General features: G+C 41.3%; 1 protein-coding gene across 17 annotated transcripts in view; it reads left to right on the top strand.

Annotated features, from left to right (window-relative positions):
* The window catches only part of FAT3 (FAT atypical cadherin 3), a 420,810-nt gene extending 402,642 nt beyond the window's left edge, over window positions 1-18,168 (top strand). For 9 of the 17 annotated variants that reach the window (XM_046900013.1, XM_015279827.4, XM_040703819.2 and 6 more), the window contains 6 exons: window positions 2,309-2,462; window positions 3,221-3,876; window positions 5,926-6,039; window positions 9,365-9,424; window positions 11,848-11,883; window positions 12,509-18,168. In XM_046900013.1, the coding sequence (XP_046755969.1) occupies window positions 2,309-2,462; window positions 3,221-3,876; window positions 5,926-6,039; window positions 9,365-9,424; window positions 11,848-11,883; window positions 12,509-13,128 (1,640 nt within the window). In that variant the 3' untranslated portion in view covers window positions 13,129-18,168. Of the gene's footprint in view, window positions 1-2,308; window positions 2,463-3,220; window positions 3,877-5,925; window positions 6,040-9,364; window positions 9,425-11,377; window positions 11,454-11,847; window positions 11,884-12,508 lie in introns of all 17 variants that reach the window. The other 8 variants (XM_046900084.1, XM_046899971.1, XM_046900064.1 and 5 more) reach the window with 8 other exon arrangements.
* Window positions 18,169-26,659: the final 8,491 nt, after the last annotated feature.

Genomic DNA, 26,659 nt, shown 5'->3' with positions numbered 1-26,659 from the left:
ACTCCACCACCATCATGAAGTCAAATTCAGTCAAAAATGTTGGCTTCCATAAGTAACTTCTCATTTCTGTTTTGTTCACACATCACGCAGCAGACCTTGGACCCATTTGGAGTATTCATTTTTAGCTCCTCTTGATATAAAATGCTAACTGAAGTTTGTGCATCTTGATTATAAATACTTGTCAATAATAATGATGAATAAACCCATCCTCCTTTTATATTTAGTGGAAAAAGGATTTTTTTTTTAGTCAAATCAATACTTCTCAAGTTGTCTACAGTGAATAAATATAACAGAATGTGTGACATAACAACTGTCTAGTGCTTAACTCAGTGCAGCTGAAACAAATGTAAGAGATTTTAAAGCTATGATTTTAAAGCTATATAGTTTTCAAATGCCAGTTATCAGATAGTTAGAAAAACAGATCTATTCTGCTATTATATAAAGCAACATATATGTTTATGAATAAAATGTTTTATATTTGAAATTTTTCATTTAACTTAACCTGAATGAGACCGTAAAAGTATACAAAAACATTACTGCAAATTTTCCAACCATAGATGTCACTGTTCAGTCATAAAATAGAGCAGTGAAACAACCTCTCTTATTCGTGCAGTGATTTCTACCTCAAGGATTTCTAGATCAGGTGTTTTACCAAGTAACAATAAATATTTTGTAGGAATGGCATCAAAATGTGATGCCTGGTGCAGTCACTGTTTTGTAATTCTTCAGTCCCAGCTCTCTACGGGTCTAAAAAGCCGTTCATTGTCTGAGTGAGTATGTGTAAGACAGCAAAAATTATCCGGTCTTGCTGGTGCTGACCAAGTAAGCTTTCTAGGAACCCTTGCAGTGCAATCATTTCTTTTCTTAATTCTGTAACCTTAAAATAGCAGTGCTTTTATCCCCCTTTTTTTGTAGTAGGACAAGAAAACAGTATGGTATTTGATTATTTTATTTATCTTCAGTTAGATGGGTTTGGATACTTGACTGAATGAGCCAGTAAGACTGTTTCCAAGTTTCTTTCTAGAGCCAGTCCTCATGAAATAATTCAGTGAGGGTAACTGAACAAGACAAATTGAACCAGATAGAACATAAAAGATGTGGCAATCCTAATGCAGAATTGCTTTTGCCTCACGCCACCACTGTACTGTTTCCGTGAAATTCTCTTTCTCATAACTGTGCTTGAAATTTCCTGCCTCGATTACTAGCGCAGTGTCTACTAAAATGCATATATATGTGTGTATATATATATGCATTTCAGAAGTATAGATATAAGGATTTCAACTGTATTAATGGCAGGAAGATTCCTTGTTCCAGTTGATTAAGATGCCATATTTAGTACCTTGCTTTGATATGTGAACCCCATAAGTGGAGCTTGAATCTTGCCTACACATGTATTGGGACATTTTGATTTTCTAAGTGGTTGTTCCTTGTTGTTTTCAAGTGAAAAAGGACTCAGATTCCAACACTTAGTTCTAACACAATTTGAAGACATGCATTGTCTCACTGGATTTCTTTATGACCTTAAATAAAGAAATTATTAATGGAAAATCACAAGGAAAGGAGAATAAAATAGGCTGTCATTTGCTACTTCGGAGAGTGAACTGATGGTTTCAGGAAATGTTTCTGACTCACGTTGTTCCATTGCTGGCAAGGAGCATGGAAGTCCCCTACAGTCCCCTACTTAAGCAGTGTGATGCCTGATTTATTGCAGCTAGTAATTAATCAGTCTCCTTATAGCAGAAACTGCATCTAATCAGCTCTGATTAGGGGTGGCAGTCCCCCATTCAGCTGGTGTTATGAAGCCCATGGTTCATGCTTGGATGATGCACTTTATGAAAGAGTTAAATATCATTGTCAAGTGTTTTGTCATTAAGATCTCAGATGATATATTTGATCTTTGATGACATCCCAGATGAGGTGTGGGCTGCCACTATTGGAAGATATGGCCTTTCTGTTCAAAAAAAAGAGGGAGATTCATCACTGATCTGAAATATTTACTGCAGCCAAGGTTGTTCACAGGGGACATTTATTCTTATCTGAATCAAAGTGATTGGAATAGTTGTAGCTGCAGAGATTCCACTGGTCCCTGGTTGTAATACATGAATTCCAAACACCCAAACATTCCAGATGAGCAAATGCTCCACTGGAGTTAGTGTGGATCACACAGATGTTCTAGAATGAGTATAAGCATCCCTTTTCCCCTACAGGGTAATAAATTTTTTGTAGTAAATTAGCCAAGTAGATTCCCCTGCTTCTAGATAACAGAGGATGGCTTCTGATGTATTTCTTTGTGTCCTTCACTTCCCAGGCTACCAGTGCAATTGCCTCTCTCAGTTTACTGGAAGAAATTGTGAATCGGAGATCACAGCCTGCTTCCCAAATCCGTGCCGGAATGGAGGCTCATGCGACCCCATTGGCAATGCTTTCATCTGCAACTGCAAAAATGGCCTGACTGGAGTAACGTAAGTAAACTTCTCTACATGGGCAATCAAAGCATTTTAATTCAGTGATGGAGTTTATTTTTTTGACGGGGCACTTTGTATCCAATTAAGGGACATGATTTAGTGATGGGACCCCATAAGTCAGGTTGGCGGTTGGGCTTGATGATCTTGAAGGTCTTTTCCAGTGTAGATGATTTTATGATTTCCTTGCAAAAAACAACCCAACACTTAGTGCTTAAATCAAGTCCAAGCTAATGAAAGATGAAGAATTCATAAGGCTTTTTGAATCCAGCTCTGAAGTTACTGTTTCAGATGTGATCTCCAAATGAAATATGGGTCTCACTAAGATATGATCTTGAAATATGGACACCTGAGTCATCCCATAAAGCCTGTGCAAGCTGATCTGTAATCTTTTCTTTTTGAGAATGGATCAATTATTTAAGCCTAACTTAAAAGCCTAATTTATTGCATTTATTTTTAAAACTCAAATCTTGATAAAATACTTGGTGTAGAAACTTGCCCCCTGCTTTTTTCTCATTTGCTTTGTCTGTTTGCACTTTTTGGGTTTTTTTTTTGCTTTTTTTATCACCTGCTTTTTTTCTGTGTTATCTCTGTTTAGGGTTCCTGTGATTATATGATAGTAATATGATAATTGGCCAAACACCTGCAAGGTGCTCATTGTAGTTGTCCCACTGTGAGAAGTCATCACTTGGAAGCTGGGCTGTATGCTTGGCATTCTCCAAACACTAAACTCCACATTCTCCTTTTCTTCTTTTAAGGTGTGAAGAAGATATCAATGAGTGTGAGAGAGAAGAATGTGAAAATGGTGGTTCCTGTGTCAATGTATTTGGTTCATTTCTGTGCAACTGCACCCCTGGCTATGTGGGGCAATACTGCGGTCTTCGCCCCGTGGTGGTTCCCAATATACAAGCGGGGCATTCTTATGTTGGAAAGGAGGAGCTGATAGGAATAGCCGTGGTTCTGTTTGTCATATTTGTGCTGATTGTCCTTTTTATAATTTTTCGCAAGAAAGTATTCCGTAAGAACTATTCCCGCAATAACATCACACTTGTACAGGATCCAGCCACTGCTGCTTTGCTGAACAAGAGCAATGGCATCCAGTTCAAGAACATCAGGAACAGCGGAGACAGCAGGAACATCTACCAGGAGGTTGGGCCTCCACAGGTCCCTGTAAGGCCCATGGCCTACACCCCATGCTTCCAGAGTGACTCGCGGAATAACCTGGACAAGATAGTGGATGGGCTTGGCGTGGAGCACCAGGAGATGACAACATTTCATCCCGAGTCCCCTCGGATCCTAACAGCCAGGCGGGGTGTGGTGGTGTGCAGCGTGGCTCCCAACTTGCCTGCAGTGTCTCCCTGCCGCTCCGACTGTGACTCCATCAGGAAGAGCACATGGGATGCTGGAACAGAAAGTAAGTGCTGCATGCTGCTGCCTCTCTTCTTACCGTAGGTATAGGTTCCTCTCAGGCTGCAGCAGGCACAGCTATACTTAATGCTCTAACTTGAATGCTAATGCATTTAAAATTTTGATTTGGTTTAGCTTTGAAAGAGTATCATTAACAGTAGGCACACAAAACATATCCTTACATGCACTGAATATGACTGAACACGTTTTTTACTTGTTCAAAAAGCACAAATAAGCACTCTGAGCACTAATTCTTCAAGTGATACAATGCAATCGTCTTTCAATTGGGGAAGAGAAAACTGAGGCAGAATTCTCAAACAGAACCTCTGTTCAGTCTGGGCTTTTGGTCTCCCAGCAGAGTTAAAATTTTAAGATTGTCTATAAGGAGAAATTGTATTTTGCAAGGGAGACATTCACCAATATATTCTCTAATTCCAGTGTCAATGAAATGAAGCAGGACATCAAGCGCCACTTAGAGGATCACCCTTTCAGTTCATTGCATTCTCATATGCATTCAGTATCAGAGTGGTCACAAACTTTCTCATCCTCACAGCTGTGCTGTTTGTGCTCTTATGGTTTCTCAACAGCTTAATACAGTGCCCATTTTCATTCCTGAACAAGTCGCTGGAGATACAGCAAGCCTCACGTATTCTCTTACAGCAAGACACCAGTTTGCTGAGCCAGAGCTAAGGCCCTGTGCTGTCCGTCCTTGCTAGTTAGAATATTTCATATGGACTGAGATGTTTGCTTTAGCAGAGCAAAGAAAGAGGTTTCTTTCTTTTCTTAGTCATGTTTTCTCTTTTAAGTAACATTTTCTAATGAGTGTTCAACCCCCACTGCAACACAACTTTGATCAAATCTATCGACAAAAATACACGATCCAGGAATTTTTTTAGCACTGTTGTTTTAGGGAATAAGAACAGAGCAACAGAGAGGTGAACTCTCCACAGTGCCTCACATCTAACACGCACATTTTCAGCTAAGGCGGCACATTGGCCAAGGTCTTCTAGAGAAAAACAGGAATTAATTATTATTGTATTTCACTGTTGCATTGTGGTTGACCTTTAACCATTAAATATAGTCTTGCTGATTTAAAATATCAGCATGTAAGCCACCATGTATGCTCTGTTCTGTGATTTCTTGGGTGTTCTTGCCACAGATGCTGGTATCTGCATGAATTTCTGCACAGCATGAGGTCATGTCATGGGGATGGGCCTCAGCTGTCACTGAGTGGAAAGCAGTGCAGCTTCGTTACTGCAGCACTTACTCCATCTACTATGTACCCTGCTTCTCAGCAGGACTAAATCAGCTGTTACTATATGCAGGTGCCCCATGCTGGGTAGAAATGTCTACAGATAGCAGGTGGAGAGCTGTACTTAGGTGGATTGACTGTTTGCAGCACCTGAGCTTGTTCATTCATAATTAACTAAGGCATCTGTCTCAATTCTTGCTGTGGATGATATGTTTTCCTTATTACCGCTCACAGAATGTATGTTTAAATGTATGTATTTAAGCACAAGAGAACTTATACCACAGGCTGCAGTTACATGCTTAAACTGTAGACAAATTGACAAGACTGAATTTCCATGATGAAATGCATAAATCCACTCTACATCAGTGGTGGATCCAAGGGCTGCTGATGTAAAGATGCCCAGTAACTTTACTGGGCTTCGTATGAGCCTCTAATGAGACTCTCAAATTAGGAAATGAACAGTAAAGGTAAATGTATTTGTAATCTCTTGTATGTTTATACCACATTTTTAAAGTCATCAATTTCCTTGCCACTGAGACTACATGGAGTCCAAAAGGCAATACTGACTACAGGTGTTTATTCCTTGATAGCAATAGTGTCAGCTGCTCAGGAGCCTGTTTGGGCTTCAAACACATCAAAATTCATTAGCTGCCTTCATGGCCAATGGCTTGTTTCCTCTGTCTGGAGGAAATATTTTTATACTGACAAAAACAAGAGAAGGCTATCTGTTGGCTCTGTGGTACAAGTAGGCAGATATGCATACCTATAGAGTACCATTTTGCTTTGTTTTTGCTGTCAATGAAGGTAAAGGGGTTGATGACGCTGAAGAAGTGACCTGTTTTGCAGGAAGTAATAAAGGCAGCAACTCTGAAGTACAGTCCCTCAGCTCCTTCCAGTCTGACTCGGGTGATGATAATGGTAAGAAATGATTTTATCTTTATTATGCTGGGGACAAAGGCATTTAACTCTCTTTATAAAAACAATCAGGTGACATCTAGAAAACCCTTTAATGATGCTAAAAGTTAGAAAGTTCTGGATTCAAACCCTCCTTTTGTTCCCATTTTTTAAATTAGTGGAATATAGTTGAAATCTTGATGGATGGAGCCATTACATCAGTACCAAGATTTACACTGAATTAGAGTTAGGATACAGCAGACTCACGTTGTCAAGACAGAAGCTGACTAATAGGTAGCAAGTTAAGCTGTAGATTTTCTATCCTCTTCCCTCTTGGAAGAGGATGACTTTCATGTTTCATGAGTCAAATCAAAGGGAATTTCTCTGCAGTTTGCCAGGTCTCATTCACAGTCCCAGCAAAACTCTGCAGGCTCTCAGCATGCAACAATGAGCGGATGAGGCAGTCCCTGGTGGCTTGGCCTCTCCCTGGCAATCACAGCTCAGCGAACAATAGAGCACCATTAAATCCTTGCTCTGTGCATGCTAGTTGTCCTACATCATTATCTCAGTGGGTGACGTGGGCAGAGCCATACACAGCCAGAAAGCAGCACACAAAGTCAGATCAAACCCTTGTTCCAAGGCCTATGCATGTGGAGTGGTGGTGCTTAGAAAAGCCAAGATGTTTCTGCCAGGGAGGGATGATGGTTGTCAGGGAAGCCTCATTGAGGTACACATAAAAGATTAGCACAAAGAAATTGCACTTAGGTTCCTCAGACACCAGTTAATGAACTGTCAGGAGGCTCAGCTTCTCAGTCACGTCACGCAGCTTTCCCTTAGGTACTCCTGAATGTTCGAAAATGCACTTAAAGGGAAGGGCACTTGCAGATGCTTTTGGTTCAGCTGTGACTGAAGCAGTGTGAGTATTTTTGTTACACTTCTCAGGGCTTTTCTATGCTCCCCCTCAAAAAAAAAAAAAAGCGAAATACTTTTGTGATATTATTGTCACCGTAATAATTATTCATGTGTTCATGTGTGGCACGTGGTGACTTTTTATATCCCTCAAATTCTAATTAGGCTTTTCATCTCATTTCAGTCACTGGCACAATATCCACTGAAGCTGGATATGCCCACTCATTTTTTTGTGAAAGCTACGTTTAAAATATGACCTTTAAAGATAACAGTTCTAGTTCAGGGTCTAAACAAATCAATAACTTCAGAGAGAATGAGGGAAGTAGCTGAAATCATCTGAGTCATTCTGCAGAGGTCAATGCAAGACTGCATGCTCTGGTTTTCCTGCAACAGCAGGGTGGGTTTGCAGTGGAAGAGCCTAAAATATAAATATAGGCAGAGGTGTTTGCACACATCCCTACTTGTACATAGGGGATCATGGATATCCTTCCTGAAGCCATAAAAAGTAGTTAATGGTATTCCTTGTGATCAAAAAGCCCGAAATTTTTAGTGATACTAAAGAAAATGAAATAGTAAAATAAATAGTCACCTGCTCTCAGCAATATAATACTTGCCAACTCACTTCAAAGGTGAGTTGCAGGTTTCCATCATAAGGAATTTCAAAACAAAGGGATGTGGCAAAAGCAGACATTTAGGCTATCATTTCACTGCCAGTGAATGGCTGATTGCGCAGGGTAGTCCAAGGGAATACTGATTATGATGCCAATTTTCTACCCCTGGTCAGTGCTAGATTTGGAAGTTCTCTTGCACTGAATTGCTTGGGGTAGAAGTTTGCCTCCCTTCTGTGAAAATGCTCTGCACAGCTCTCACCAAAGACAGCCCATATCTGCCATGCAGACTTATACTGGCCCTGTTTCTGACCTCATGTTTTCACTCCCTGTTGCCCATGACTCCCAGACCTCCGGCAGAGGCACTGTTCTTCCTTTTCTCATTACCTGCTCCCCTCCAGCTGACATTCTCAGTAGTGGAGGGATGGACAGACCTTCTTGGTGGGGTTCTTTTTGTCTCCAGCCCTTCCCTGCCATGTCTCACTCACACCAGCAGCATGTGAGGAAGCCAGGAGTAGTATGGGGCTGCATACTGTAGACCTACTTCCAAGGCAGGGGTTCCCCCTAGCTCTGACGAGGCTTCTCTTGCATATTTTGGCCACCCTCAACCTCTTTTTTTACCCACACAGAAACTAATTACATGGTGCCACTTGGTTTTCCATAATGTTTGTTATGCATAAGCCAATGCGAGCCTCCCTTGTTTATACAATTACCAGTGCCACTGATGCCATAAACATAGTCAAAGACAGAACATGGTTCCTTTGGCTCATCAAGACCTTTTGCCAAGCTTTCACGAGGACTGAGGAAATTGGATGAGATTCTTGATCCTGTGCCCAAAATTCAAGAGGCCTCTGAATGTCCAACATAGAGTGAAAATGCTACCACTGTTAATGTGCTTCTTGTGACCTCTCAGTCTATACTGGCTGTGTGAAACGAAAATGTTATTTCCTGCCCAGCATTTCTGGTCACCTTCTTAGCCTACTCCAAAGCAGTCAGTTTTCTTGTAATTAAGACCGCAGAAAAGCCAGTACTGACTGAACGTAAAGGGAGCTCTCCCTCAGATTTCACTGGGTCTTATCTCAAGTAGTCAAAGGCAAGGGTATTACTTTGTCCAAAATCACCTACAAGATCACACACTGCACTGCTTTTTTACTCCATGTTAAAAGATTGTTTGGTCAATACTGATTATTTCAAGGGAAAATATATTTTGGTAAAATAGCTGCAGAGAACACACGAGGCATTTGTGAAAATATTCTGTCAAGCAAAAATCAAAATTTGAACCAAACCTACTTGACTGTGCCCTTCTAATTATAGCAGTACTGCTTAATATCCCAGAGATACTGCATTGCACAGCAGAAATAGTAAATAAGTAAAGCATTCCTCTTAGGAAATAGATGAAGCCCAGTACTGTTTCAGATGGTGCAGTGGTATGAAGGTAATGATTCCTTGGAGCACGTATCATGGTCTCTGGAGACCTTTAAGCAAGAATGAATTAGAAATTAGTGTCAGGTAGACAAGATACTGCTGTGGTTAATTGAATCAGCTGGCCAGTCTGTTTGAATTTATGAGGTGATACACATCATGCCATACGCCTTTTTGGAACTGTTGGTTTGGAATTTATCACCACTCTGAAAATGTATGGGATTATCTGAAATGAAGTGTCCTGCAATCCACTGCATAAATCATGCATTGGTCAGCAGCCTTTTTTTTTTTCAATGTCAGTTCTGTCTGTTTGAGAGAATTTATTGTGGTAACATATGACATATGTTTTAAATACTAACCTGAAGCTGTCCTTCCCCTCCCTTTATTTTCTGCTTTCCCTCCCCTGCAAGCTTCCATAGTGACTGTCATACAGCTTGTCAACAATGTAGTTGACACTATAGAAAATGAAGGTATTTATTTTTTTTTCTTTCTTGTTATGCAACAATGCTTCTTGTTTTCATTGTGAAACAATCCAGCAGAACCTCACTAATCTGAGCTGACCAACAAACCTGCGGTAGGGATTGGGATTTGCAAATCAGCATGTTCACCTGCAAACATGGAAGTGGTGTACTACAAGATATCTTTGGGTAACTGGAAGTGGTAGAAAAGGTATCAAGGCCATCATCATTTTTTGTTCCAGTCAATTATTTTGCTTGCTTATTGCCATAGCCTTCAGAGAGCATAGGGTGAGGTTGACAGTGGAGCCAAATCATTGAGATTATCCTGTCTGCAGAGGATGCCAAAAGGTATCTGTAAAGTACCCCAAACTGTGGTTAAACTGGATTACACGCTCCATTGGTTCTATACAGAGAGCAACAAAGTGGTGGTGGGCAGGTAGCTGGTTTCTCCTAGGTAATAACATCAAATAGATAATGTATAGACACAACTTCCTTGATGCCACGTAGCAAGGCAGCCTGGCCACCGCTGCTTTTCCTTTGGGGTTCATGTGTGTACTAAACAGAATGTGGCACTTGGGTCCAAGGACCCATTATTCAGCTCTGCCATTGACCTCTGGGTAATTTTAGACCCATTTCACTACAAGTGAACTAATTTCCTTACCTGTCAAACAAGAACATTACCGTTTGGCTCTCCAACAAAGCACTGAGGAAATGTGATATAGCAAAGATAAATATTTGTTTTATTTATTTATACAACATATATCCTATCTTTGGGAAAATGTTGACTCAAGTCCAGTTAACCACAAAGTCCAAAATATCATGTATAGTATATTTACTGATTTTTCTGAAGTGTAAGATGACCATTCTACTCGCTGCTGCATAGAAAGAACTCAGAAAGTTAGTTCTAATCATTGAAAGAAAGAAAGAAAGAAAGAAAGAAAGAAAGAAAGAAAGAAAGAAAGAAAGAAAGAAAGAAAGAAAGAAAGAAAGAAAGAAAGAAAGAAGGAAAGCACAGTCACTGCAATTAGCCCTGTCTTCCTAATGGAAAACATAAGCAAACACACTGGCTTCCTATCATGCTTCACAGGTCAGAAAAAGCCAGCTTGGCAGTGATTTCAAAAGGCTGTCACTCAAAGTGCTTTGCCCACTTCCCAGTCCCTTCTCTGAGAGTCATTATTCTCACAAGCTGTGCGGCATAATGGGTGCAGAATGGCTGCCGCAAGAGTGAACAGAGCTCCTTCCCCATAGAGCTCTGCGGGTGGTGCAGGTCAGTATTAGTGAGGTTCTCCTGGATCCTGAAGTCATGCAGCTCGGAGGGACCAGGCGCATCTCGGGTCAATGTCATTATTCTGAAAGACAGCAATGTCCACTTTGAAAAACAAGAGGAATGAAGGAGAAGAGTGGTTAGGGCCGGTTCAGACAGTGCTGCTAAAGCTGCAGTAGCCAGAGCCCTTCTCAGCCCAGGCTAATGCAGAGCAGGTAGAATGCCACTATCTGGCTAATGAGCTAACAAATAAATCACTGTCATCACATGGCTTATGTGATGATAAACAAGGGCATGAGTGGTGTTAATAGATGGAGGCCTGGAGAATTCTCTGCTCTGCCCTCATCTGTGGCCGAGCCCAAGAGAGGAAACCCTGTCGTGCCATGAAGGGCAGTTCATCTGGCCAGGCCTCCTCCAGCAACGCAGTCCAGAGACCTCGTCCAGTCAGTTCTTGCATGAAGCCCAATAACATGTGGTTGAACAAGAGCATCCCATCTAGAAAGCGCTGCAGCTTTTTCCCTGCTCTTTTCTCACACAAAACCTCTTCCCCTGCTCTCTCCCCAATCCCTGCACCCTCTCCATACTGGAATGCCTCCTTCCCCACCAGCTAGCATGGCAGTGCAGGTGGGAGGTGGGTATGGGGTTGAGGGGCATTGTAGTTGACGGCCCCATTAAATGGCTTTGTATTCTATTCTATTCAGGTTCTTATACCGTGCCCATCACCATGGTATCTGAGCCCAGGTGGGCCCAGATTTGTTTGAACCGGCCCTGAGAATGGTAGATTCTTATTTTTCTGTTTCAAAGTGAACAAGTGAGAGAGAAATGTACTTTGCAATTATAAACCATATAGATGGTGGATAGCCCTTTTTGTATTAAGAATTCCAGCTCTAATGTAACTACATATCTGTTCAGTGAGGGTAAATAGTTAAGATATGATAGAAAAGGAATATAATGCACATGACATAATAATTTCTTTATGTATGTCTGCATTTGACTCGGCAAGCTTATCTCGTACATTAAAATAAGGAACAATTTAAAATCCTTTTAAAACAACACTGAGACAGCTGTATTTTAGAAATATGCATGCAGAGCTTTGTATTTTCACATGTAAGTCCATGCTGGTAACAAGCTCCTAGTTACCAGTTTTTACTTTTCACTTTGTATCTGGCAGTGTCTGTCATGGATCAAGGACAGAACTACAACAGAGGTGACTTTTTGGGGACCCTTTCTGCCTGTTGGACTGTGCTAGGGTGGGAGGGCACTGACTTGCTCTGTTTTTCTTTTACTGCTTCATGTGTCCTCTTTTGTCTAAATTCTGTTGGGTTGCAAATGCTGCATGGAATGGCCAGCCACTTCTTTATTTCAGGATTCAGTGCTTAGTCTCTCAGTCAATCAGATTATTTGCCTGCACACTTTCTTGAAACAAAGCCATTGGAGGTGGAAGGGGAGTTTAGATAAGATACCATAAGCATGCTGACTTCCTTTATATATTTTTTCAATTAACTTTGAAAAGTGTCGTTTCAGAGATTTTTGTCATTTTGGTTTCTCAGCTTCATAGTTTCTAATTCAACCCAGTAGCATCCTATAATGTGAACCACCTTTGAGTGGCCGTGGTTTGTTTCTTTGCTTGTTTGCAATTGCATCACCGTACCATGGAGTCCTTCTGTCCTATCCATTGGGTCAGAGCATGGCTGACCAATGCAGATGGCCTCTGACGCATGCTGTGACCTAAATGTGTATTTAGGATTAAGAGTTTGCTCTTTAGTCAGTGCATGCCAGACATTCCCTGGTCATTAGCGGCCCCATCCTCACTGCTGTGATTCTCTTTCCAGCGTACCATTGGGATACCTCAGACTGGATGCCAAGTGCTCGTTTATCTGACATTGAGGAAGTGCCCAATTTTGAAGCAGCGGACGGAGGCTCGGCTCATCACGGCAGCACCAGAGAGCTGGAAACAGATTACTACCTTGGTGGCTATGACATCGACAGCGACTACCCACCCCCTCACGAAGAGGAGTTTCTGAGCCAGGACCAGTTACCACCTCCTCTCCCAGAGGATTACCCGGACCAGTACGAAACCCTCCCGCCCTCGCAGCCGGTCTCGATGGCAAATACGCTCAGCCCCGACTGCCGGCGACGGCCGCACTTCCACCCCAGCCAATACCTCCCTCCTCACCAGTTCCCCCATGAGACAGACACCACGGGGGCTCAGACTGGGAACGAATTTAGTACTTTTGCTGTTGGCCCAAGTCAGAACACAGAAAACGTTAGTGCAGGTAAGATGCCCTTAACCTTGCACAACTCTCTAGATGCCTCCTCCTCTGACGTCTCAGCCAGCTGCGGTTTTGATGACTCCGAAGTAGCCATGAGTGACTTTGAAAGCGTGGAGGAACTCAAACTAGAAAATGTTCACATTCCATTTGTGGAGACCCAGCATCAGACACAAGTGTAAAGGAAGCTCCCTTCTTCTTTCTCTTCTTCCTCTTTTTTTCTTTTTTTTTTTTTTTTTTTGTCATTTGGTCCAATTAATAGTATAAATATTGAGAAGAAATTTTGCTGAAGTTGTATCTATATATATTGGGCAATACAAAAATACAGTATAACCCATTATTAACTTGTTCAGAAATGATATTGTATGTGCAGACACGAAGAGACCAATTGTGTTAAGTGTTACACATTACAAAATTGTTACAGACAATCTGGAGAGTGTGTACCTTCTATTTATTACCAGGAGTAAAACGTATGAGGAAGGGGAAAATGATCTGATTGCTGAATAAATTCTTTTTCTCCCTCCCTCCTCTACCTGGGGTTTGGGGTTGTTTTTTTTGTTGTTGTTGTATTATTAAAAGTGTTACAGTGTTATGTTCTCCCTACAGTATTAAAGAACTGGTATGGATCATTCCAAGAGGCAATTTTGCATGAAATATTGCCAGTGAAAGAGTGAAAGCAATTGATCGCTGAAGCTGCTATGTACATCACATCAGATGGCTTAAAAAACAGCATTTACAAATCGACCTATCGAAGATAGTCATTTGTTCATAAGTATTTGTCTGCGGTTTCGTTTGTTACGTAACATTTCATTGTACTTCATGTACATATACAGCAACACATATACAGCATATAGTCACTCCAAATCAGCCCACCTGGGTTGCTGTTTTTCAACACAGTGTCAGATGTATGTGTACAGCTTCACCAGTGAGACCTTCTAGAAGTGTCCTACCTTGTCTCTGTATCGGCCCTGTTCTGCCCCAGCTGTGTACCCACAGCTTCCCTTGACCTCTGTATGAAATCTGAACATGGATATGAAAGCAGTTGGAAAACCTAAGGTATCTGTGTAACACGGCTGTTGAGTTTTTTTTAATTCCTTGCTTGGGCAATCTCCTCTTTAACAGCAGTCATCATGCTGCAATTACTGCAGTAAAATTAGTTGCAGTGAAGTTGCATAAGACGTTGCTATCATCTCAAATTGTTAGTTTAACATCATTTGGCAAATGTCCATCCGTAGCGTTCATGGGAAGAGCTCTCAGCTGCTGCAAACTGACTCAGTCGGTGGAACTGCATGGATGGGTCGTGACAAGGGATCTGGTTGTAGATTTTCTGCTGGATGTGCGTGTGATTTCACAGGATTTGAGAACTTCCAAGGGTTGTTTGCAGACTGCAGGATGTCGTTGTGGAGTGAAGACGACGGCAGCATTGCTGTGATCTTATGCTTCCCTCAGCCTGGTTGGAGTAAATGGCCTTTCGCAATGATTGGCCTGAACAGCTCAGTGCAATACGGAAACGTGGATTTGCACTCAGTGTATACATACCCATTGCTCAGTGCTAAGAAAATGTTTTACCACTGCTTTTTACATCATCTCTATACCTTATACAACAAACGTGAGTCTGTACTCTGCATTACTGCTGGAGTTTCATCCATTCCTGCCATGGCATCATTCAGTCTTCTTGAATAGCTGTGGAATACATGTCATTGTTATTAATGAACAGATTCGTTGACAGATTTCTTGTGCCACTTTCCATTTCCTGCCTCTTGGTCAAACATGTTAATGGAGTAGTTTCAGCGGTTGTGTTCTCAGGTGTGTTCTTGACTGAGTGGAGTTTCACACAGAATTCAGTTGTGGGTCATTTCTTGTCATACAAGAACTTTTTATTCACAAATCACCCCCAGTGAAAAGAAATTGTTAATAGAATATAATCGAAGTCATTACAGCTTGTAACACTTTTAATAAAACGGGATTTCTAAAATTCTCAGAAGCAGGTATGATATGCAGTAACCCTTCATTAGAAAACAGCTCATTATACAGGTACATGAATACACTGAGTGAGCTTTTGGAAAGACCACGTACTGCACATACAAGTATTGTCAAGTACTTGTCCGACAATAGTTCGTGTCCATTGAATTTATGAATGTCACTTGGTCTTCTCAAAGTAAACACGCTTCTGTAGCAGTGATATATTCTGAATGTGCTCACGGTACATTTAACCTCCCTTTCCCTGATCTTCTCCTCATTTTCGAGAAAAAAATAATGGAAATCTGTATCACAATTGCAAAAACTGAGGGATTCTATGATTTGCCAATGAGCTATGAAGTGGTTTGGCAAGCCTCGAAGCGCAGACAGAGGATGATATGCATTGCTCATCAAGTCAGTGTTGCAGGAAAGCACATGCAAGAATTAGATAGATATCTCTTCAAGGTTAGGAACAACTGAGTGGAAAAGCAAAGCTGGAAGTTTAGCTGCTACTGAGTAATTTTAAAGCTGGCATAGTGTTTTAAGAGCGTGGTACTCTTTCAACATCTGCTTGTAGCTCACATGAGGTTTTGCTCCTACTCAGTTTTGGTGTGAGACATTTCTATCTGTTATGCAATTAGTTCTCTTTTAGCCCCCAGTTAGTTATGAAGTGTTCCTGTCATCATTTTTCTGTAGTGGGAAATCTTCAGTAAGCCCAAGACACTGATATCAAAACTGTGCTGGGACATATCAAAAGTGTCACAAGGGAGAGCACCACAGAAGTTTAGCAACTGCCCTACAGAAGAGATCAGTGTTTCTTACCAAGCTTGTTGCCTCAGTAATACCTTGTTGATAGTGAATTTTACTAGTAAAATATGCATAAATGCAACGAATAGTACTTTTCCTGTTTTGATGTTGTTGCCATTGCATTTCACTGAATACCTACTTATTAAAGTGCTGTGGGGAAGGTGCCAAGGATCACCCACTTGTCCTTTTCTGTCCCACTCACGATTTCTATACCTCAGTATCTCCTCCCCTCCGAATGAAGCAGTCCCAACCTGATCTATCTTCAAACAAATGCCCCTCTGGATATTGGTACTTCTGTGGCCTTTCTGGTTCTATTTTGGCTCTTTTTGATGGTGATAAGACCTGAATGCAGAGATCAAAGTTAAATACTTCTTCGGGAGTAATACTTTTGCATTAACATCTCTCTTGTTAATCCAAACCATTTTATTATCCTTTTTACTACTGCTCTACATGGAGAAGCCCCGATTTTCTAACCTGGAAGATAACAACATATACACAACCTAATGTAAGAATTAGTGTTCACATTGTTCCATCCAGTGTATATTTATTTTTTTCTGCCATATGCAGCAAATTTATGTTGCTGTTGTGTCATTCCCAGCTCCCTACTTTTGTTACAGCTTCCCTTGCCATCTCTGCTGGTCTGATTGGCCTTGGCCTTATCTCTGTATTTCAGTTCATGTTCCTGTAGATGGCTGCACTGCACGCTATTTTCTTTCAGGATCAGCTATGAAGGGAGATTTCATAGACTTAAATGATTTCTCTGGTGGAGTCTGAAGCAGTGCTGGCTTTCATGCACTGATACCCTCAGAAACTCAGCCCGGATGCAGCACAGGGAGACAGTGCATGCCACTGAAATGCTGATTAATAGAGAGGCGGTAGCCAGGCAAGTGGTAAGCTTCAAGAATGTGGCATAAAAATTGATGCTTTTGGCTCATTTAAACATTCATTATGAAAAGAAATATGGACAGGACAGGACGAATGGTTAAAAACATAATTTACTCCTCAAGTTCCTGTTAGAAAAACTAAAGGAATGCTATAGCATGCCCTTAATAAGCAAACATGGAAAGGTTGAAGGTGCCCTGGACCAGTTTTTCTAAGTTTCATTTGAAAAGGTACTGTGCTTAATAATGGAGAAAAAACAGCTATTTAAAGCCAGTAGTGAATGTACATCTGTGCTCTATTGGTGTTTTTTGGAGCTATTAACTGAGTAATAATGGACATTTCATAGGTTTCCAAAGAGAGAGTTACACTTTCAGGTTCATTCTCTGATGGCTTACTGCCATTCACCATGCAGTAAAACTGTGCTTTTTGCCTCTTTGCATCAACACACCAAACTGTCAATTGAGCCGTAGCAATTGAGAGTGTTGCCCATTGTCCGTGGCCATTAACCTGTGCTTCATAAACTTGACATTTTACTTCTCCATTACCAAAAGGGGCATTCAGTTAGTAAATCAGCTGCATTATCCAAGGGATGGGCGGGTGAGGAAGAAATGAAATTAAATTCATTTCATTCTGTAATAATAAAAAGCAATAACTACAAATGTGTCGTATTACACAAAGGCCATAAGTAATCTTTACCAGTGTTAAGAGTGCACTTGAACTGTACTATGGAAAGAGATTGGAGCCCTCGGAACTGTAGCATTCTTCTGTCATAGGAATACCTGAATTGCTGTTATTTAACAATGCAATGAGCCCATACTGCCGCTTTTCAGGAGGTGACAAAGATGTTTATGAATGAAAGCAGTTCTCTTTAAAGCACTGTATCGGAAAAGATTGTCTTGTAAATTTTACCTGTTGCAAGCAGGCTGGTTTGTAAAAGATGTATGTTTTGGTGTCTAAAAAGAAGTTTATAAAATAATGTATATAATGGTTTCAAATTACCAGGCTTTTGTAGATATTTGATGCCAATCGGGTCGCTTTAATTTTTGTTTCCTTGTTTGTTTGTTTGATATCATTCTGAAGAGTCATCAAAGTCGGTTTAAACTTTTGAGGTAACAGAGAAAAAAAAAAGTTTTAGATTTGAAGAGTGGTACTTTTAAATCATTTCACAATGTACTGTAACTCTTTGGTTCAGCTCTTTTTGTTTAACTTTTTCTGTTTTTAAGAAGACGTTTTTTATTGACTTTTTTTAAATGAAATGTGTTTTGCACAAAAATACCCGAGAGATTTGATTTCTATGCCATTTCAAGTAGGTATTAAGAGATGTCATTTCTCCAATGACAACAAATTCAACCTTATGCAAAAGGGAAGGTTTATCACTTTGAGTGGCTGTAGTCCCTCATCCAAAAACTAATTGTTCCTTCATAATTGCTGTTGGCAGTATTGTCTTGTGTTCTTTTGCTATAAAAACAAAACAAACAAACAAACAAAAAAAAGTGTACAGGTTTGTAACTGCCAAAATTTGCTAAAGTTGATGGTTAAAACAAATTTTCCAAGTAAACAAAAAGAAAAGCCTAGCTGTGTTGACTATTTCTTGATTTTTCTCCTGTTTTCAAAGGAGGGAACAAGACAAGACATCAGTTCTGCAAGGAATATGGTTTTTCATTACCTCGCTGTGTACAATATTGCAGGAAATGATATGTTTCTGGACTGCAAATTGATTTCATTACTACATGGCGTTTCCTTCATAGGAGCCCCTACTCACACCACAGAGCTCTTACCAAGGGTTGTTTGGCTGGTGTGTGTACCCTAATGTGGTAGCCTAATTAAAACCACAACCTTAAATGAAGCAGAGAGTGTCAGCACATCATGTAACCATCTAGACATGGAGCTCCAGCAGCTGCACTAGTTTTGGAGGACAGCTCAGCTGTTAGCTGCTAAGCAGGTAGCTGCTAAGCAGGGTATGAGGGATAGGTGCTCAGAGGAGATACGGAAGCAGAAGCAGAAGGCCTCTCTGTAGTGTGGTAGGGAAGATTTCCTTCCTGCCATGGGCACTTTCATGATCCAGCAGCCTGGTATCGACAGCTAGGACAAATTCAGGTGGGAAGTCTCAGGTGCATACACACTACGCCAGGCAGAGCTGTAATTAGGCCTCAGCCTGCTCAGAGGTTACATTCAGGGATCACAGAATCATAAAATGGCTTGGGTTGGAAGGAAACATAACTATCCTCTAGTTCCAACCTCCTGCTGTGGGCTGGTTGCCCAGGGCACCATCCAGCCTGGCCTTTAGCACCTCCAGGGATGGGGCCTCCACAGTTCTCTGGGCAGCCTGTGCCAGTACCCCAGGAACAGCTCATCTCCTTCTCCTTCAACACATGTGTTTCACTGCATGGCCCAAGCTGTCCCAGCTGCAGTATACTAAGAAGGGGAGACATTCCTTGCAGAGCTCCTGGAATGCCCTCCCAGGAACATGCCTTGCACTGCCTGGGAGGAGGGATGCTGCTTTCGGTGTAGTATCACATTAAAGTCCCAGAGTAGTGTTTGAACCAAGCCCACTAGCTGGGATACAAATACCCTTTCTTAACATTCTTGAAACAGGATTTAAACTGTGTAAAAACAAAATACCAAGTCAACATTAAGCATCTCTCTTCCCCCAAGAATACTAATTATTTTTTTCTTGTCCTAGAACGGACAAGAAAGCCAGTTCCCTCTTTGTTTTACTATTTGCACTTTCCCTACTTACAGAAAAGCTTTTCTGCTTTACCACATTTCCCAGCAGCTTTCGACTCAACCTCAGTGAAATACCACTGTGAAAGTACCACTTTCCTGGCAGTGAAAGTGGTACCACGGATCAGCAGGGCTCACCGATGTAGTGAGAAGATCAGTAGACAAGGATGCAAGGCTATTATGGAGAACACTCAAGACTAAATGACTTAAAATGCTGTCTCTGTTCAATATCCTGAGCTGGAGTCAGGGAATGGCATCAGTATTTCTTTCAGGATGGACAAGATGAGATTGTGACAGCAACAGGTCAAAACTTGGGTGTCCTGTCTAAAGGGAAGTGCTACCACTGGCTGCCCTCTTCACTTGGGCCAACAATAAGTTATTTCTTCCTTCCATGTGTTGTAATAACAGGTTGTGCAAATTTTCAGTGTATCCAGGCCAACATCATGGAACCAACTTCCTTCCCATTAAAACCATGTCTCTAATGACTTCAGTGGGCTTAGAGCTCTATCACAAACAATCTGTTCTTTTAATGCCACAGAAACATCTGTAATGCAAACAGCATGGAGAGTGGGGCTGGGTGGTCCAGCTATGGCATTTCCAGCCCTTCTGAATCAGTTGTACTGCCACAGTACTATAGGAATTGGTCACCTGGAAGTTATGAGAAGGAGAGAGTCCCATCCATCTGTGAACTTACTGAGCACCTCAATTTTCAGATCAGAGACCTTTTCCTGCTGGTAACAGTCTTTCTGCTTCCCCTTTTCATCTCACTTGCCTCCACTCTTATGCAATGGAGAAAAACCACTGCAGTGACTGTGACTTTATCTCAAGTTCAGAGAAAGCAATATAGAAACCCCTACCTCTGTTCAGCAAGCAGCCACATGCATGCCTTTTCCAAAATACAAATCAGTGTCCTGGTGGTAGAAACATATGTGCTTTCGTACAACAGGAGGCAAGCAAAATGTAATAGTAGTTTTTCTTCTTTCAGTTTAACTCTTTCAGGAGCGTGTTCTCCCCAGCAGCACAGGAGTCTTTCTGCACATATAGTTAGCTCATATCCCTGGTAAAATTCACTTTCTAGACTTTCAAAGAGTAGTTAAATGCCTCCCCTTCAGCACATGAAGCCCTCATGCCTCTGGTTTGGGGTTGGAGGAGAATTCATACCAGGGGGCTTCTTATAGGACCTGGTAAACCATACGTAGAGATGTGGAAACCAGCCTGGGTAGGGTTTTCAAGCAGCATGCTTGAGGTCAATGGAATATTGCTTAAAGGTCATCCAGGGACTATCAAATGAAATGCAAGCCAGTTAAGGGAGTCTTAATCCACAGGCATGTGAATTTTAAGTCCGTGGCCAGTTTGATAGGAGCTTTAGCATTCGTATATCTTTGAAATAACTGCCTACAACACACCTCAGCTGAGCTCCTGCTAGAGCTGGTGGACAGCATCGGGCATCTCCCACGTGGCATGAGATGTGCTCAGGTACAAGCTAAAGTAAATCACTGAGCCCCATGGAGACAGCTGAGCCAACACTATTGCCCAAGGAAGAGGAAAGGTACAAAGATGATGCAGAAAAGCTCATTCACACTGTCCCACTTGGCTGGTTCTCGGCTTACTTAGACGCCTCATGAATTTCTCTCAAAGGAAAAATGCTGCTGTAAACTGGCCAAGCAGAGAAAGCAGTTGTCTGCTACAACCTATTGATCAGTTACGTGAGAGTGTTTGCAGGAGTGTTTACACAGACAATAAAGAATAGAAGTGGGGAACAGAAACTATTCTTTAGTCACTTCTTTATGTCAGGTGATGTATTTTATTTAAAAAATATAGAAAAATAAATGCATTAATTAAAGACAATATTATAAGGTAATCCCACTTTGAGCAAAGCTGGGTAACAGTTTCTGTTCATCTTTTGATCAAAGGTTAACACACAGAGTACTGGGTCTGCAGATCCCCTCGGTCTTTTCCAGTATGAACAGCCCCTAGTATCTCAGCCTTTCCTTTTACAAGATATGTTCCAGGCTTCTCATCTTCTTTGTGGCACCCCCACTGGACTCTCTGTAGAAGATCTCTGTCTTTCTTGAACTGGGGAACCCAGAATTGGATACAGTATTCCAGACGTGGCCTCACCAGGGCAGAGTAGAGGGGGAGGATCACATCCCTCGACCTGCTGGCCATGCTCTTTTTAATGCACCCCAGGATACCATTGGCCTTCTTGACCACCAGGGCACACTGCTGGCTCATGGCCAACCTGTGGTCCACAGGACACCCAGGTCCTTCTCCTCACTGCTCCTCTCCAGAAAGCCAGACATAACCTGTACTGATGCATGCCGTTATTCCTCCCCAGGTGCAGAACTCTGCACTTGCTTTTGTTAAACCTCATCAGGTTCCTCACTGCCCAACTATCTGTACCAACTGTACAGGTGCCATTGAATGGCAGCACAGCCTTTTAGTGTGCCAGACACTCTTCCCACTTTTGTATCATCAGCAAACTTGCTGAGGATGGATTCTCTTCCTTCACTCAGGTCACTGATGAAGATGTTGAACAAGACTGGACCCAGCACTGACCCCTGGGGAACACCAGTAGTTACAGACCTCCAGCCAGACTCTGCACCATGGATCACAACCCTCTGAGTTGTCAGTGACTGAGTCAGTCAGTCAGCCAGTTCTTAACCCACTTCACTGTCCATTCATGTATCTCACTTGTTCTAAGCTTATCTATGAGAATGTTACACGAGACAATGGCAAAAGCCTTGCTGAAGTTAAGGCGCACAATATTCATTGCTCTCTCCTTATCTATCCAGTCAGTCATGACATCATGGAAGGCTACCAGATTGGTCAAGTGTATCTTCTCCTTGGTGAACCCATGTGGACTACTCCTGATAACCTTCGTTTCGTGATCTCAGACATGAATTTTTATCTTGGATCCTATGGATTCCACTTTCAGTACGTTCTCCTATTGGAAATTATTGTTTCATGTAATTGCTTTAAGCATCTTTACTCATAGGTGTGAGACAGATTAGCAAAACAGAGAGGAGGCAGGAGAGCCATTAAGATGCCCAGGAATTGCAGTACATGGCATATGGAGAAGATTTAGGGAAGCCAACTTACTGGATTTTGTGATCTGGTTTCTGTGCTTTCTGCCCTAAAACAAAATGTTTTCTGTTCTACTGAAATTCATCCATTATCTATTGCCATGTACAAAAGATTTTATGAATTCATGAAGATAAAAGATATATATAATATATAATATAAAATGCCTTTTATGAATTGCAGTAAACCTAAATCTTATCTATTAGGTCCTTGGAAAAAATTATATTATCTCTGCTTACTGTTCAGTTCTAATAGTACTAATTAATACAAACTTCAAAATCACATTACTGTATGAAAAAAATCTATATTCCTAGAGGAAAAAACAAAAGTTCTGTGAGGGTGTCTGCACAAACCTCAGCTGATATAACTGCAAGGAATGGGATGCTTACGTACACACAGGGCTATTGCTGCTACCCACATAAGAAGGAACGGAGATCCTGGATCGGGAAGCCCTAGGTCAACACAATAGGTTCTAACTTGTGAAGAATGTAATTAAAAATAAATAAACAAATATTGCTGGAGGCATCCAAGTGTTCTGTTTTTTCAGGACAAGCTAGAGGCCATGTTCCTTATCCTTCCTGTGAACATATGCTAGCTAAAATGATTGAGTTTGATATGGCAAGAGGATGTGAGCTTATTCTGCCTTTCCAAAGATGAAGGATTTCTTCAGAATACAGCCAGACCACATCTGGAGGCATCAGGAGGGTTGCAGTGCTGTGGGATAGCAGGTAAATGCAATATTTTTTGTTATGTTGCCAAATGCCAGGCTTCATCCATGCTACAAAGACCTCTCATCCCAGATGAGATGTAGGGATGGTAAAATTTCTTTTGAGTATCATCGGTTGGTAAATTAATTAGAAATATTTTATGAAAAAAAAAAAATACTTGTGAGTAATAGCAAGCTGAAATAAATTCAAAGGAACATAATCATTCACCTTTAAAAGTACCCAAAGGTATTTTTGCTTCCAACACCACTCACTGAGTGTTGGATTATGCAGTCTGGTCTGCTTCAAAGGAAGCTTTGTGACTGCACTGCAGCCTCCTCAGGTTATTCCCTTGCACCGCCCTTGGCTAGGTGAGCAAATGAGAGTCTGGAGAGCCAGAAGATCCGCACTGCTTCAGATGGTGATATGAAAGAGGTTGTCATATGCAATACAGTCTCCTCTTAAAGAATTTTTGCTTAATTCACTGCCAATTAACAGAAAATTTTGATTAATCACTTGAGTAGCAAGGGAAAAAGAAAAAGGGAGAAAACCACAACCAATTACACAAAAAGCCAGAGAAACTTCTCTCCCAAGCTGCGGACCCCCAGACATGTCCTTACCACAGTGTGGGTGACAAATGGCTGCAGTCCCTCAGGGGTGTCTATACTCAGTATACCCACAGCTGCAGATCCTTCAGAGGGATCTTCTCTGGTACAGAGTGTGTCTTTCCAGGAGCATCTTCAACTATATCTCCAGCAATGTCCACATTTCCTCATGTGCCTCTACACATGTTGCTTAACCCTTGCAGCTAACACTTTTCCTTCAATATGTTTGAGCCCAATGTTTTGGCAGCCAGTGGGTGGTTTGTAGCATTTTTGGTGCTGAATGGAACGGCTGTGAGCAGCATGGGGCAGTCCCTGACCTCCCAGGCACACAGATCACCCCCAAATCGCCATGCCACCAGAACCCTGCAATTTATGACCAACTGAGTGACTTCATTTCCTTGCATAATCTCTTGCTCCCTTAGATACCAGTTCAGTATCTATTAGTTGCAGGACGAATCCTTAGCAGCTCTTCTTTCTCCTTCTCCTGAAATCCTGTTTTATTCTACTTTCTATCAAGATAAGAAAGCTTCCCACTATCTTCTGCAAAAATTGCATTACATATTGTCTAAAATACCTGTGTAACTGACAGGTAAGGCTAACACTGCATCACTTGCCACTGCTTACCACAACTTCAGCTGCCCTAAAGAGTGCTTTGCTGCTTCTGAACAACATTTCTGAAGACGCACTGATCTGGTAAGTAAGCTAGTGCCTCTGATGTCAGCATTTCTTTCCTTCAGGCTGGGCTAAGTGAAACCCTCCCTGAGCTTCTGTGGTTGGTATTGTCAGGTTGCACTGGCCTCTGACAAGCCCAAGTCACACAAAAGTCCCAAAGTCCCACATTTGTCTGGTAAATTCTTAAAGGAAATTGCTTCTTATTGTTTTCTAGGCTAGTACTGTACATATCTCTTCCTTGAGAACTGCAACCTCAATAGCTCTGTAGATTTATTCCAACCCAGAAGACGCGGAATCGAATTCTTAGTAGTCACTCTATTGAGAAGATAGTAGAATGAACTTGGAGAGTGCATAGTCCTTCATAGAGTAGACTATAGACCTGTGCAGTTTTACTGACTCTAACTAGAGTTGCACTGCATGTTTCAACTCAAAGGAAAAGAAGTAAACTTACTTAATGCTCTTTGACTATTTTGGCCTTAAGTACTGGTAGGTTCACTCTTCATCTAGAGTCACTGACCACTAACTGTAGTGAAAGATTAGACTCCTGACTGACCCACAGCCAACACTTATGTTAACAGAATGGTGGGATTTAACTGTTGGCATATATCACTACAGTGGTGTCTCAGATGGCAGTTATCCCATCCAGTCTCTGTTATAAAAGGGCAGACATCTACAAATTCTGTGCCAAATTTGCCACTCCCATACGTTTGTCTTAGACTTAGAAGAGTGCAGGTTCAGTTGCCTGTATTTAAGCAATAGATCGGGCCTAACTCCACAAAAACTCTTCTTTCCCAGATCCTTCCTACTCTTCTTGAAGAGAAATTGAATGACAGTCACTGTTTAAGGCAGTGCTGCTGAGCTGCAATTGTAGGGACATGGCATCAAAGACCACAATCATCTTTTTGCTTTCCATCTTCTCTGCAATTTCCATAATTCACATGAACTCAGGAATTAATCTTTGTCCAACCAGAAAGCAGTGACTCTGTTCATTCAGTTGTGTGGCTGAGCTCCAAACCCTACAGCACACAGTCTGACATTTCTTGCTCTGTGTACAGTTCCCGTGATGCTCTTCAGTACAATTATTTTTGAAGATATGGCTGCTACGTATCAGACTTACTTGGAGTTGAATGTCTGTACAGCAGCTAACATAAGCAACGCTGGAACACAGCTTGACTGAGGTCTCAACTAAAAGCCAGAGTAGGGCAGACGTGTACAGTATTAGAACAGAATCAGATCACAATGGCTTATATAACTTGGTGAAAAAGTATTATCGTTATAAGGAAAAGAAGTCACTGAGGTAACCTTAAATAGCTAAAATATCAGACTGGTTGTGTTAAACAAAACAACTGTGAATCATCCTTCTGTACACAAGTTTTCATAACAGCATAGAAAAGCTGAATTCTTGGACAAATCTTACCCATAAGAACAATCTAGAAATGTATAAAAGTATTTGCTTGTGTAATTAATGGTGCAATGACACAGAACTATTGTTTAAATGGTAAATAATTATGGAAACTGGTTGATCATACAGAGAAACACTCAAGAAGGATGCACATTTTACAATATCTGTAGTCATAAATGTTGAAGAACTGAACATACAGTTCTTTCACAGAGTTTGGGAACTGGGACAGCTCTGCGGCCCAGTAAACAGAACTCAGAAATAGTGTAGTAGACAATGATTGAATAAGTTGTTTAAATGAGACGCTAAGAACTTGATCTGTGTCTGAGAAGCAATCTTTGGCACCACAAGGCTGGCGAAACCAAGTGGTAATGATGATACCACAAGTGGTAAAGATGATATTCCCATCTTCACTAAGACTCATTCAAATCTTCACAGTTCAGAAGGGGATGTTGGAAAGTTGCAAAGCATTTAGAAAAGCTACAGAATCGATTTGAGATTTGGGATCCGAAGTCTACAGTGAGAAAAAAAAAAGTTTGGGAGATCTATTTATTTAGTAACCAAAAGATGGCTAAAAATTATCACATAAATATATATATATATATATATGGACATCTTTAGATCACTCTGATCTTCAGTCTGTCTGATCTTGAACCAGTCTGCACCTCTGATAGAGGAGCTGCAGTCTGTGGTCAAAATCAATTCCTCCCACTATTATTAAAAAGAAATTAAGATTAAAATTAAAAAAAATAAATAAATCAGTTCACGTAGGGAGGAAATGAAAAGTCTGTCAGATATTAAACCCCAAACCCACCCAGTGCCTGCCTGGAGGAGCCCTAGGGCCAGTAGGCCTGGTAGGCCCCACTGCAGCACTCCT

The sequence above is a fragment of the Gallus gallus genome, chromosome 1, assembly GCF_016699485.2.
Source record: "Gallus gallus isolate bGalGal1 chromosome 1, bGalGal1.mat.broiler.GRCg7b, whole genome shotgun sequence".
Lineage (NCBI taxonomy): Eukaryota > Metazoa > Chordata > Aves > Galliformes > Phasianidae > Gallus > Gallus gallus.
Note: the sequence above shows the minus strand (reverse complement) of the source record. Positions and strands in the feature narration are given on the sequence as shown.